The 13,565-nt window shown below is 36.9% G+C and overlaps 1 protein-coding gene across 1 annotated transcript; it reads left to right on the top strand.

Annotated features, from left to right (window-relative positions):
- The first annotated feature begins 1,227 nt into the window (after positions 1–1,227).
- Positions 1,228–9,990, top strand: LOC145579121 (dolichyl-diphosphooligosaccharide--protein glycosyltransferase subunit STT3B). Its single transcript, XM_081636396.1, has 6 exons — positions 1,228–2,397; positions 2,611–3,144; positions 4,480–4,934; positions 5,899–6,021; positions 8,664–8,723; positions 9,604–9,990. Exons 1-6 carry the CDS (start codon positions 1,486–1,488, stop codon positions 9,731–9,733), a joined length of 2,214 nt encoding a protein of 737 aa, XP_081492522.1. The 5' UTR covers positions 1,228–1,485; the 3' UTR covers positions 9,734–9,990.
- The last annotated feature ends 3,575 nt before the right edge of the window (positions 9,991–13,565 follow it).

The raw sequence follows: 13,565 nt of genomic DNA, 5'->3' as shown, positions 1-13,565 counted from the left end.
AAACAAACACAATTCATAATAACCATTACTGGAGTTCAAAAATAAAACAACAAAGTTCAAATACAAGAAAAAAATGTTCATAATTACGTTTACAATTATTTTCTAAAAAGCTTATATATATACTCATAGATTTATGTAAAACGGAAAGGTTCATTAAAGTAACCTAAATGTTCATAAAAATAGAAACAATGTTCATACTATGATACTACTAATAACAATTTTGATAATTTATACAATGGAAAGTGCGTTACTCGAATTATATGAACAAAAAGTTCAAAAACATGATATAAACAAATTATATTCATAAAATACAAATTAAAACATCAATTCAACAATTAAATAATAAATGAAACTGAAAATCATCAAAAAAAAATAAGCAATTAAAATCAACAATCAATTTCAACACACACTTTCAGTAGCTTAATTAACATTAAATCTCAAATTAATCAATAATTAATAAATAACAACTAAAATATATGAATATCTTTCAAATTGATCACATAAATTCTGCAGCAAGTAATCATATGAACCGAATGTTCAAAATCATATTAAACGAATTCTAACAGAATTGTTCAATAGTTTAATCAACAAATGATCAAATTCATCACAAATTAATAAAAAACAATGAGAAATCAAAATCTCATCACAAATTTCAGCAACTTATTTAAAATTAATCAATCGTTTGATCAATTTATAAATTAAACAATTGAATAATATGAAATTAAAATTAATTAAACCTAAAAATTATATGATCAGTTCAAATCAACAATCACTCAAAACAGTATTAGAATTAATAGCAAAATGAAAAATCAATAACTAGCATCAACAACAAAAAACCTAATTAGTGATAATCATCAAATAAAATAAGAAATCTAACTTACAGTGTCGAGGTTGGCGATGAACGGTAGTGATGAAGAAATTCAATAAAAAACAAAAGAATAAACAATAGAGAAAAATCGAGGAGAGAGAAATTATGGATGATGATTAAAAAAAGAAAAAAAAAAAGAAGAAGAAGAAGAGAATTGAAGAGAGGGAATTGAGAAATTAGGAAATAATTGAAAGAGGGAAGAAGAGTGAAATAGAAGAAGAAGAACATTGAGAATTTAAAAGAAGAAAACTACAACTAGCAAACACGTGGCAATGATGGACCACATAGTTTAAGGTGCACCATGATGCATCTTATAATTTGCCATACTCAAGAACCGAAAAAGTCAGTTACGCCCTTGCAAATGTGCAATTGATCCCATTTCCTGAAGCCTCACTCGAAAATGTCACTGTTTCAATCCACACTCAATTGATTAACCTCAAATTCTTCCCTTTCACCTACTTTACAAGGGTTTTTCAATTTCCGTAAACCCTGCGTTGTTTGATCACACAATGCAAGATTAATGCTTTAAAATTCAACCCCTTAATTCAATTTCATTCTCTTTTTTCCCCTTTAAAAATCTCAACTGTAATTGCCCAGATCAACAAATCTGATCAACAATGGCGGGCAAAACTGAAGCCATGACTAAACCTCAAGATCCGAAATCATCAGATCCATTGATCAGCAACCCAGGTTTCAATTTCTCTCTTAAATCTTTTAAGCTGAAAACTAAACAACAAGAAATCCTGATTAGGGTTACAATCCTTTTCCTTGTTTATGTACTTGCTTTTAGTACTCGTCTTTTTAGTGTTCTTCGTTATGAAAGTATGATCCATGAATTTGACCCGTATTTTAATTATCGTACTACTCTCTATTTAACTGAAAAAGGATTTTATGAATTTTGGAATTGGTTTGATTCTGAGAGTTGGTACCCTTTGGGAAGAATCATTGGGGGTACCCTTTACCCTGGTCTTATGGTAACTGCTGCCTTGATTTACTGGGGTCTTCGATTTCTCCGTTTCGCGGTCCATATTCGTGAGGTTTGTGTGCTTACTGCGCCATTTTTCGCATCGAATACTACTTTAGTGGCTTATTTTTTTGGGAAAGAGATTTGGGATACTGGGGCAGGGCTTGTAGCTGCTGCATTGATTGCTATTTGTCCCGGTTATATATCGAGGTCGGTTGCTGGTTCTTATGACAATGAGGGGGTTGCGATTTTTGCTTTACTGCTTACTTTCTATCTGTTTGTTAAGGCAGTTAATACGGGTTCGCTTGCTTGGGCACTGGCCTCTGCTTTTGGGTACTTTTATATGGTTTCAGCCTGGGGAGGTTATGTATTTATCATTAATTTGATACCGTTGTATGTGCTGGTGCTTTTGATCACGGGGCGATACTCAATGAGGCTCTACATTGCATATAATTGTATGTATGTGGTGGGTATGTTGTTGGCAATGCAAATTCGGTTTGTTGGATTTCAACATGTGCAGTCTGGTGAGCATATGGCTGCCATGGGCGTATTTTTCTTGATCCAGGTATTGTTTCTGCTTGTGTAAATTCACTTGTTATCGTTGATAGAGTTCTTTGCATACAAATAATTTCCAATTGTGATGCTCAAAGCTTCAAATCTTATGCATATTCAGTCGTTTAACTTTCATTTTCAGCAATGTGCTGCTGTTGGTTTATCGTTATTTTTGTTTGATTCATTAGTTTGATTGATATTAACTGGAATTGTGGTGTATGTTCAGGTTTTTTACTTTTTGAATTGGGTGAAGCACATGCTTAGTGATACAAAGCTGTTTGAGTCCTTTTTGAGGATAACAGTCACCTCAGCAGTTGGTGTGGGTGTTGTTGCATTGGGAGTCGGCAGTGCATCTGGCTACATATCTCCCTGGACGGGACGATTTTACTCTCTCTTGGATCCAACTTATGCAAAGGATCACATCCCAATCATTGCTTCTGTCTCTGAGCATCAACCTACAGCTTGGTCATCCTTTATGTTTGATTTCCATATTCTGCTTTTCCTTTTCCCGGCAGGTTTATATTTTTGCTTTAAGCGGTTGTCTGATGCCACCATATTTATCGTTATGTATGGCTTGACCAGTATGTATTTTGCTGGTGTTATGGTTCGGTTGATCCTTGTTGCCACTCCTGCCGTATGTCTTATAAGTGCTATCGCAGTTTCTGCAACTATAAAGAACATAACTTCACTGCTGAGGTCTAAGAGCAAGGTTAATACTGGCTCCATCAAGGGAAGTGCTAGCGTCAAGGCTTCTTCTAAGGTCAGTTCAACTACTGAATTTAATGCTCCTTATCTTATTTGTAAAAAGCGAAGAGGGGGGGGGGGGGGGGGTTCACTTCATGTTTGCTGCTTTATTACCAAGGAATTTGAAGGGGTGTTGTAGTTATTAGATTCATAGAAGCACAGTTATTGTTATTTTCACACATAAGTAGATTAATGTTTTGGTTGTACTTGGACTTCCAAAGAGCTTTCCGTGCTGTAGATCAATTTTATGTTGTTTTTATGTAAATTCTGGAAGCTGGATATAGGTCAAACTTACGCTATGTTCATTTCAAGGGATTATCTAATTTGGTATGGTCAAAGGTTTGAGCATGACTGTTAAAGTGTTAAGTCACTTGACGTACGACTATTTTTTCAATTCTTACTCTTGGTATTGGTAACATAGGTTTATTAGAAGAAACTTCAGCTATTGAAGCAAAACATAGGTGTCATCAACTAATTTTATAATTATTGAATGGCCGCACTTTGGATTAATGAAGTAAAAGAGACTAATTTAGTGCTCTCTAGGTGGTGTATGGCTGTATGCAGTGTGCCTTTTGCTTTTGTTGCACTTTCTAGAAATTTCCATAAAGCACTTTTTTTTTTAAATAAAAGTTTCTCTAATTTATTGTCTCTAAATTTATGAAATTCAATGAAAATTTTGGGTTGCACTTTAAATTAACAAAAGGAATGAGAAAAAAGAGCTTTTTCAACCATGGTTAGGTGTTTGCCTCCTTTTTGTTTTTATTTTTATTTTTTATTTTGCTTGCATGTGTTTTAGATTTTAATTCAAGTCTTTAGCATTCAGTATTTATTTATTTTCTTTGATATATACATGAACATTTGCTTAGTGTTTGGTTGATTAATAAGTCCTCCCTCTCCCAAGTTTATTTTAACTAAATATGTTACTAGATTAGTGTCCAATAGATTTAATTTCACCTACCTTTTTTCCAGGTTGTTTTTGCAACTGTGTTCTGTATCTTAGGTCTGAAATTTATGTTCTAGAACCTAATTTTCCTGCTGGGCTTGGTTGAATTTGCAGGTTGGGACAATTGCTTTCAGATCTAAATTTTTATGATTACTTGTTAGAATTTTTGCTGATTCACAAGATCTTATTAGATTTTGAATAATTGGTAGACTTGTTGATTTACATGTTTCTTTGTTCATTATCTCTGTTTTATTTCTATTGCAGTGGTGTGGTATTAACCACACTTTGGGTAGTTTAGAAGGGTGGTGAATAGCTTATATTCAATGGTGATGCTATGCATGTTTCTGCGCTTGAATTTCTTATTCATCTCTTCCTTTCTTCTTGCTCTTATGTGGTTTGATGAAGCAGGCTTCTGTTGATCAATCGTTGCCTTTCCAAAAAAATGTCGCTATCGCGTTGCTTCTGGGTGCATTTTACTTGCTCAGCAGATATGTTATCCACTGTACATGGGTCACATCAGAGGCTTATTCATCTCCATCTATAGTTTTAGCTGCAAGAGGTGCTCACGGAAACCGGGTTATCTTTGATGATTACCGTGAGGCATATTACTGGCTTCGACAAAATACACCTGCTGACGCAAAAGTGATGTCATGGTGGGATTATGGTTATCAGATCACTGCAATGGGAAACAGAACAGTAATTGTTGATAATAATACTTGGAATAACACCCACATTGCTACAGTTGGACGGGCAATGTCGTCTTATGAAGATGAAGCATACGAAATCATGCAATCACTTGATGTGGATTATGTATTAGTTGTATTTGGTGGTGTAACTGGCTACTCTTCAGATGATATTAATAAGTAAGTGACTTTATCATTATTATTATTTACAATAAATATTCTATTGCCCATCCCATAAAGTTACTGAATTTGTTCCTTTTTCTGATCTGCAGTTTATTACTGTGAAGTTAATTTTGTGGTTATATCTTTAATCATAGGGGCAAGCAAATTGCTATTTGTTGTTTGATGAGATAAACTCTCTGATAGTATTAGTAACAATTGATGTGTGACAATGTGATATAGGGATCTTTGCATCTTGCAGGCAACATTAGGTTAGGGGTCAATTGACTCTTGACTTGTGTTGGTAGTGCTTTACTTATTTCAGGCTGTATTTCTATTTGTCATATCAAGGAGTTATGATGATTAATTTTCTTTTTCCGGTTTCATCATACTACCGGTATTTTCTTTGTTCTACTCACTTTAGTTTTGCAACCCAAAGAATATGAATGTGGGTGCATGAAAAAGGTGGATAATTTATGAGAGATGGAGTAAAAAGGTGGGTGGGTGTAAGAAAAATGATTGGAAAGGTGGATACATTGTGGGGAAAGTAAGCAGAAAGGTGGATAAATTGTGAAGTAAGAGGGGATCAACAGTAAAAGATGTTTGTAAAAAGAGGAATAAAGTAGAAGTGGGTAGAACAGATAGAAACCCAATAACGAAAGATGGGTAGAACCTACAAAAATGGAGCTATTAGTGTTACACTGTTACTTTTATAATTACCAGAAATTCGGACAAGAATTAAAACCTTGGTATTTATTATAAAGAGAACTGCTGTTGAGGGCACATTGTTTTTCCATTAGTTGAAAGTTTGAATAAATTGGTTGTTGCTATATGTATGCGTGTATAAATAATGCTTTTATGATTCCATATACAGCTTTACTGTTGTTGCAAGTTACTTTAACGGCTGTTGTTTTTGCTACTTAATTTTGTAATTTAAACAAATTTTAGAAATAGACCATAATCAGTTCATTGATTTCATTTTCAGGTTCTTGTGGATGGTGAGAATTGGCGGTGGAGTTTTTCCTGTCATTAAAGAGCCTGATTATCTTGTCAATGGAGAGTATCGTGTTGATAAAGGCGCTGCTCCTAAGATGTTAAATTGTCTCATGTAAGTTCTTATAATATTTTTGTGTTTTTTTATTTATTTTTTATTTTTTAAAAAAAAAAAAAACTCCTTTGACGACTTTGATTAACTATTACTTATTTCCTACATTAACACCATTGGACTTGCTTGAGCTAGACCGCCTATTTCTTTGTTCAATGTTACATCAGTTGGAATATAATCTATTTTTGCTGGAATTTCGTGAGAGTCATGGCATTTATGGTTAAAAATCAGTATCCATATCAGCACAGAAAGATAATGAATTAATTGCTAGAGATAAGGTTCAAATTTGTATTTTTCTTAACATTATACTTTCAGCTGTTTGGAAACCTTAGAATTATTACCCACAAACCTTTCTGTGTGTCCTCAATGTTGCCACTTATTATGTGTAGCCCCGTTACAAAAATCTAGCTTCTTAAGATGTTGTTTGGTTGGAAATAAGAGACATGGGAAATTCCATTTCCTAGGAACTAAGATATGGGTGTGCTGTTTGGTTGACACAAAATTATCAAATTGGGGGAAATGAAATTTCCAAGGGAAGTTTCAATTCCCATGGAACATGGGAATTCACTTACCAAGCCCCTCCTTGGTAATTCACATTTACCATGATTATTGTGGGGCCTACTTGTTAGCACTAATCATTTAGTCTCTTTCTTTCTCTCTCCAAATTAGTTAACTTAAATTAAAAAAAAAAATCAAGCTAACCATAAAACATAGGAAATCAATTCCTAGGAAAGTGAAGTTCCTATATTATCAACCAAACAAACTTAGGTCGATTCCTAGGAAATGGGTAAAGGAAGTTATTTCCCATGAAATATAATTCCCTTTGGGAACTCATTTCCCATGTTAACCAAACAACACCTAAGATAACCGATTTCTTTTCCCTACAATTGTATCAGCATTAGATTGCTTTAGCAAGTTTTTAATTGCGGGATGAATCCCCAGGCTCGTGGCTTTATGAATTACTCATTGATTGGCCTGAGTGTCGATAACCAGATGTCTGTCTTAAGGTCCTGTTATCCCTATTTGTTGATTTTTACTAGGAATAGTAGATAGTACACTTCCTTCATCAGTGACAGGCTTGTTGTGAACCCTACTGAGAGAAGGATATCATAGGACCAATGCATACCATAGGGATGCATGGGGGTATTCAGCAAAGTGCATTTATGCCTTGAAGCATTTGATGAGTATGTTGAATTTCTGGTGACATGCAGGTAGCAGTGGCCTGATCTATTCTAAATTGTGAACCATGCATTTTGTGTCTAAAAAGTTGCCTCATGGAATGTCTAGAAATTGTAGTCATGTTTTCTGATACAGTGATGTGTATACCGTATATGATGGGATTACTATAAAGTCTCCCTTTTGGTATGAATGAGGCAGAGAAAATGGGACTCATGGGAGAGACCATTATTGTTGAAGGTATTTTGATGAAATCATATAAAATATTTAATCACCCTGGGTTGGGAATTGTGGCAACATTTACTAATGATGGGATTAGGACATATGCCCAGTATAAGAAAACATTGTCCATGAAATATGTCTAATCTAGAGTGTCTCTGAACTCTCTCTATGATGCTTTTGCTGTTCAGATATGAGGGAATTATAGTAGTAGGAGTGTAGGACTAGTATCCAGTTTCTGCAACCATAAATGGAGGATAAGGCGTCAACAATTGTGCAAGAAATTAAAAAATTAAGTCCTGAACAGTTTGACCTGTAATTTATTGAACAACTTGCAATTTCTAACTAAAGTGAAACATGGTGCAATGTTGACAATAATGTTTCATATTATTTACTTCTAAAATCCAAGTATCTATCTTGAACTTAAACCTCTACAGAACTGTCATTTACCAACTTACCAAATCTTACCGCAAAAAACGGAGTGGCATTGGTATTATTTAGGAATCAAAGATTCAACTAAAGAGAGTTTTTTTTTTTGGTGTTTATAGAGCCACAAGGGCGGGGGTGAGAATCGATCCCAAGATCTCCTGGAATCGGGAGGGAAACTCTAACCACTTGAGCTATCCCTCACTCTCTTCAACTAAAGAGAGTGATTGGTGCTGAAGTTGTATCTTCATACCACACTAATTATTTGCAACTATGCTGTCAAGTACATAGTAAAGATCTGCCTCTACTTTACGCTTGCTTGATAAGTACACAGTGTGAGTGTTTTGCTCAAGTATTAGAGAGTTGAAAATCTATACGTTTAAAAAATTGTATTGAAAACAATAACAAAAAAAAAAAAGGTGGTTTGGGTGCTGTCTGTTTCAATCAGAAATGTGCTTACTGTTTGTTTCTGAGATTTTGAACCTTGTTAATGTATCAAATGCTAAATCTATCCAACTTGGAGTGAAGTTGACAGTACTGTCGGATAGCCCTTTCATTTTCCAGCCCTTGTGCTTGATAAAAAATAATAATACTTCTGGCCCTGACCCCCCCCCCCCCCCCCCCCCCCCCCCCCCGGGAAATTAGATATGTGGAAGTAAATTTTAGAAATCTTCTGAATGTGGCAGTGGCAATCCTACTTCTGTTTACTATTTTCTTTCTTATAAGTGGGTCATTGGTGCATTGCATACGTTTTGTTGTGTATATACAGTTTAAGATAAGAGAAATAAACTCGTGAAATTTTTATGTTTGATTGTGGGCTTTAGGTACAAATTATGTTACTACCGGTTTGGAGAGATGCGCACAGAATATGGCAAACCTCCTGGGTGAGTTTATTTTCATTTTCTTTGTTCTTCTGTTTTGACCCAAGATAGGCTTTTGATGTTTAATGGTCTGTGTTCTTTTTATGGTGGCGGTGAAGTTATCTAATGGTTGTAGTTTCAAGTTTGCTATAAAGATGACAATTAACTGTGCATTTTCTTGATAAGATTACTGCATATCTGGCAGCAAAAAATTTTGATGTTGATGCATTGCATAATAAATACAGTATATGGTAAGATATTATGCATAGTCAAAGCCATTACAAAACATACTGGTTATCTATGTACAGTGAATGTAAGATATTTACATATTTCGTTATCAAAATTATCAATGACAATCTTTGATTACCATTTATTGTATACTTTTTTTTTTATTGTATACTATATTCTAAATACTTGTGTATAGCCTTAAGAAAGCAAATATTCAATTTCTGGTGCACTATATATTTTTTTATAGTATTTGTACCTCCTTATTCAAATTGTGTTAACATTTGTGCCATAACATTATCTGCTTTGTTACTGCCAGTATAATCATTATTTTTTTTAATTTTAAATTGATCAAACAAGCAAGCTGATCTCATGTCTGCTCGTAGATTTGCATTACTAAACACGTGCAAAATTATTACTTTTATAAGTTTATCCCTATGGCCTATGGGTGACAAAGTTAGGTGTCTAGATGGACTGTGTCCGTCTGTTCCCTCATTTGGCAGTTCATACTGAAAAATCCTACTTGTAGAATGTTTGGTTTTGCTATATAATCCAGGAATGATTGCTTTTTATTAAGAAGTTTTTAAGAGCCAATTTAACTTAGTTTAATGTTTCCTCTCTTTGTTAGTTTATTGTACTTGCTTCTAATGCCATTTGCTTATGATTTTCCAATTGTCAGTTATGATCGTGCTAGAGGTGTTGAAATCGGGAACAAGGATGTGAAGCTTGAATACTTGGAAGAAGCATTCACAACATCAAACTGGATAGTTCGGATATACAAAGTTAAACCACCTAAAAATAGGTGGTGAGGTCTCAACTCCCTCCCCAAAACAAAAGGGACAAAGGGTGCCTTGCGGACAGGAATAGATGTGATCTCGACAAATTCAGATTATTCCTAATTTGACGAGAGTTAGAAAGAGCTTTGTTTTGCTTAGTCTAGTTTTATAACCTTTTTTTGTTTCTCCATCTTCTATTCAATATATTAAGGAGTGTGTAGAGCCGTAGAGGAGATTGCGGACTGGTTTTTGACCTTATATTGGTAATATTTTGGGACTTCAAGCTTCTACCTGAAATTCACATTGGGATCAAAATATCATTTACATCATATATTAGGAAATTTTATCAGAAATGACCTTTTTTGACTTTTATGTTGGCCATGGTGAGAAAAAACTTGTTTTTTAACCGCTTTGGGACATTAAATTAAGTTTTTTCTTTAATTCTCAACCACCATTTCCACCATCCCACCACCATCCATTGTCATGCCTTCCCATCATCGCCTGGTGCCTACTCGACAACAGTTCATACACAAAATCAAATGCTATTAAACCAAGTTTAATTTTTTTGATAGTGGAATTAGAAGGGGGAAGTAGAAAAGAGAAAGTAGGTTGTGTGGGTAAGTGTTGTTTGGGGCAAAAATTACCCCAAAACATGGACTAGTCCCCTATAGTGACACGTGGCCTAATCTCGAGGTGACACGTGTCACTATAAGAAGATACCACGTATGCAAACCCTATTAAGGGCACCTGAATTAGAGAGAAAAGGGCCTCATTACATAAGGAGGCCCAAATCCCGAGAAAGCCGCAAAACGACGCTTCTCAAGGACACGTGTCCCTATCTGATTGTGCCGCCAAGTAGAAAACGTCATTCTAGGGTACCAACCCTAAAAAGCTCAGATTCCCACCCCTACAAATACCCCAATCATTTATGATGGGAGGGGTGGATTAAGACATAGCATTCATTAGAGCATCAAAACAGCTCAAACTTCTCTCTACTTTCTCTCTCTATCTTTTCCGATTTCAGGTTACTAACATAACCGTCGGAGGTAAATATTCCGTCATCGGAATATTCGTGTTTTGCAGGTATCCGAGTCTACTTGTCAGAAGAACGTGACCAGTGTCGCAGGGGAAAATCACAAAATCACCCGAAACATTTGGCGCCCTCTGTGGGGATACTCGTCCATTATGGCAATAAACGGCCAGACACTAAACACAGGTCCTGCTCCTGGTGAGGACGGACATGTAGAGGATATAGTTGTAACAATCAATTCTAGTTATCCTCTCACCGCTTCATTTCATGAGGCCGAGGATGGATCCTCCAGTCACTGCTGGTTTACTTAAGCTCGCCTTGAGCAAGCTCCAAAAGGAGTTTGAGGGTAAGATGCCTTCCTCTAGGCAGCCGCCCGGGAGAGGAGGAGAGGGCACTCAAAAGAGGACCTAAAGCAAGGCAACTAATGCCGAACATGCTGGAAACACCCCTTTCAGACGACCAGGAAGATCTCCTAGGGTGCCACGGACGAACATGTATAGGTTCCTTGAGAAAACACAGTTGGCTGGGGGCAGACCGAACAACCTCAGAGGGAAGAGCTTGAGTCGTCTCGGCACTGGAAAGACGCAAGAGAATACATCCGACACAAGCAACGGGAACGAGTAGCCTACTCAAAGACTGCCTCTTCTCCCACAATGCCCGATGATTTTCAAATTCCTTTCTTTCCATACATACCAGCTCGGCCAAGACTAGTAGAAGTCAAGCTCATCATACGCAAACTCCTATTCCAGTTGTTCAACCGTTTCAATATCAGACCCCCCCATAATTTTAATGCATTTCTACTGCCTAACCCTCCTATCTTCGGACAGTACGGGCAATATGGCCAGCCGTTCGGCCAGGCAGCTTACCTGGCCGGACCGTCCGCACAACCTTAGCCCATTGATTGGCAAATGCGTTTGTTAAATCTCGGTGACAAGCCGCTTCCGTTTTCTCAAGAAATTCTTAACTCCCCTCAACCAGCAAAGGTTACAAGTGTACTTGTGGGTGCCTATGATGGTACAAGATACCCGGAAGAACACGTCACTTCGTACAGAAATATGATGTATTTGCAAAGTGTGGACGATGCCACATGGTGCAGGTGCTTCCCGATCACCCTTAAGGGCGTGGCGTGTGACTGGTTCAATAGTCTGCCAGGCGGGTGCATCAACTGCTTTACCACTCTCATCTATTGTTTGTGGGGAACTTCTCATACAACATTCCCTCAAGGAAGACCAGCCTGAACTTGGCGCTGATCGTCTAAGGAAAGAATGAAGGGTTGTGTTCATACGTTCAGAGGTTCAACCAAGAAAAAGCCTAAATTCATAACCTGCCGGATGAAATGGCCTATTCTGAATTTCTCTGGGGGTTAAGGCATAATGGTTTCAATTTTGATTTAGTCAGGTTAAAGGTTTGGACGTACGCAGGCATGCTGCAGGAGGCTGAAACTCATATTGAAGCAGTTGATTTTTGTTCGCTTACCAAAGTAGAACAACCGGCCAAGGGGGCTGAGAAGAACCAACCTTCTCAGTAAGACTCGGCTTGGAAGAAAAAACAAGGAAACAAACGAAAGGAAGTCTGGGTGGCCGACAGCCAGGAGACAAAATCAAAGAAGGTCAAGACGTACGAACCACCGTACGAATTCAACAAGGATTGTTACTCAATCCTAATGAAAATCAAAGATAAATTTGAGTTCGAGAAGCCCTAACCAATGAGAGGTTCGGCCCAATACTGTAACAAAATTTGTTCAACAAGGATTGTTACTCAATCCTAATGAAAATCAAAGATAAATTTGTGTTCGAGAAGCCCCAACCAATGAGAGGTTCGGCCCAGTACTGTAAAAAAAACAAATAAAGTCATTACTACAAGGACGTGGGACATGACACGGATGAGTGTATCAATTTGAAAAGGTTGCTGGATAACCTAGCCGAAAGGGGCATGTTGAATTCGTACGTCTTGAAATCAAAATTCACTTACACTCGGACAAATAACAAATCCGTGAATAAAAAGCAAAATGACAAGGAAGATGATGGAAATAGCACTGACTCTGTTTTTATGGCCGTCATGTTAGGCGGCCCTACCATGAAGGGAATCAAGTAGGACGCTTGGAAATTGGGGAATGTGATTCACGCCGAGGGGTTGAAGGACGAGCCCTTCCCGAAAGTGACGGTCAGTGAAGCAGATTGAGGCGAGATAAGATCCCCTCACAATGACCCTATAGTGTTCATCATGAAGGTAGCTAACCTGAAGGTCGGCCGGGTGCTAGTTGTTACTGGCAGCTCGTCCAACATAATCAACCTAGGGGGCTGAGAAGAACCAACCTTCTCAGCAAGACTCGGCTTGGAAGAAAAAATAAGGAAACAAACGAAAGGAAGTCTAGGTGGCCGACAACCAGCAGACAAAATCAAAGAAGGTCAAGACGTATGAACCACCGTACGAGTTCAACAAGGATTGTTACTCAATCCTAATTAAAATCAAAGATAAATTTGAATTCGAGAAGCCCCAACCAATGAGAGGTTCGGCCCAGTACTGTAACAAAATTCGTTCAACAAGGATTGTTACTCAATCCTAATGAAAATCAAAGATAAATTTGAGTTCGAGAAGCCCTAACCAATGAGAGGTTCGGTCCAGAAATGTAACAAAAACAAATAAAGTCATTACTACAAGGACGTGGGACATGACACGAATGAGTGTATCAATTTGAAAAGGTTGCTGGATAAACTAGCCGAAAGGGGCATGTTGAATTCGTACGTCTTGAAATCAAAATTCACTTACACTCGGACAAATAACAAATCCGTGAAGAAAAAGAAAAATGACAAGGAAGATGATGGAAATAGCACT

This window comes from Chenopodium album, chromosome 14 (genome assembly GCF_948465745.1).
Source record: "Chenopodium album chromosome 14, dcCheAlbu1.1, whole genome shotgun sequence".
NCBI lineage: Eukaryota > Viridiplantae > Streptophyta > Magnoliopsida > Caryophyllales > Amaranthaceae > Chenopodium > Chenopodium album.
The sequence above is the reverse complement of the archived record's forward strand: the minus strand, read 5'-3'. Positions and strand labels throughout refer to the sequence as shown.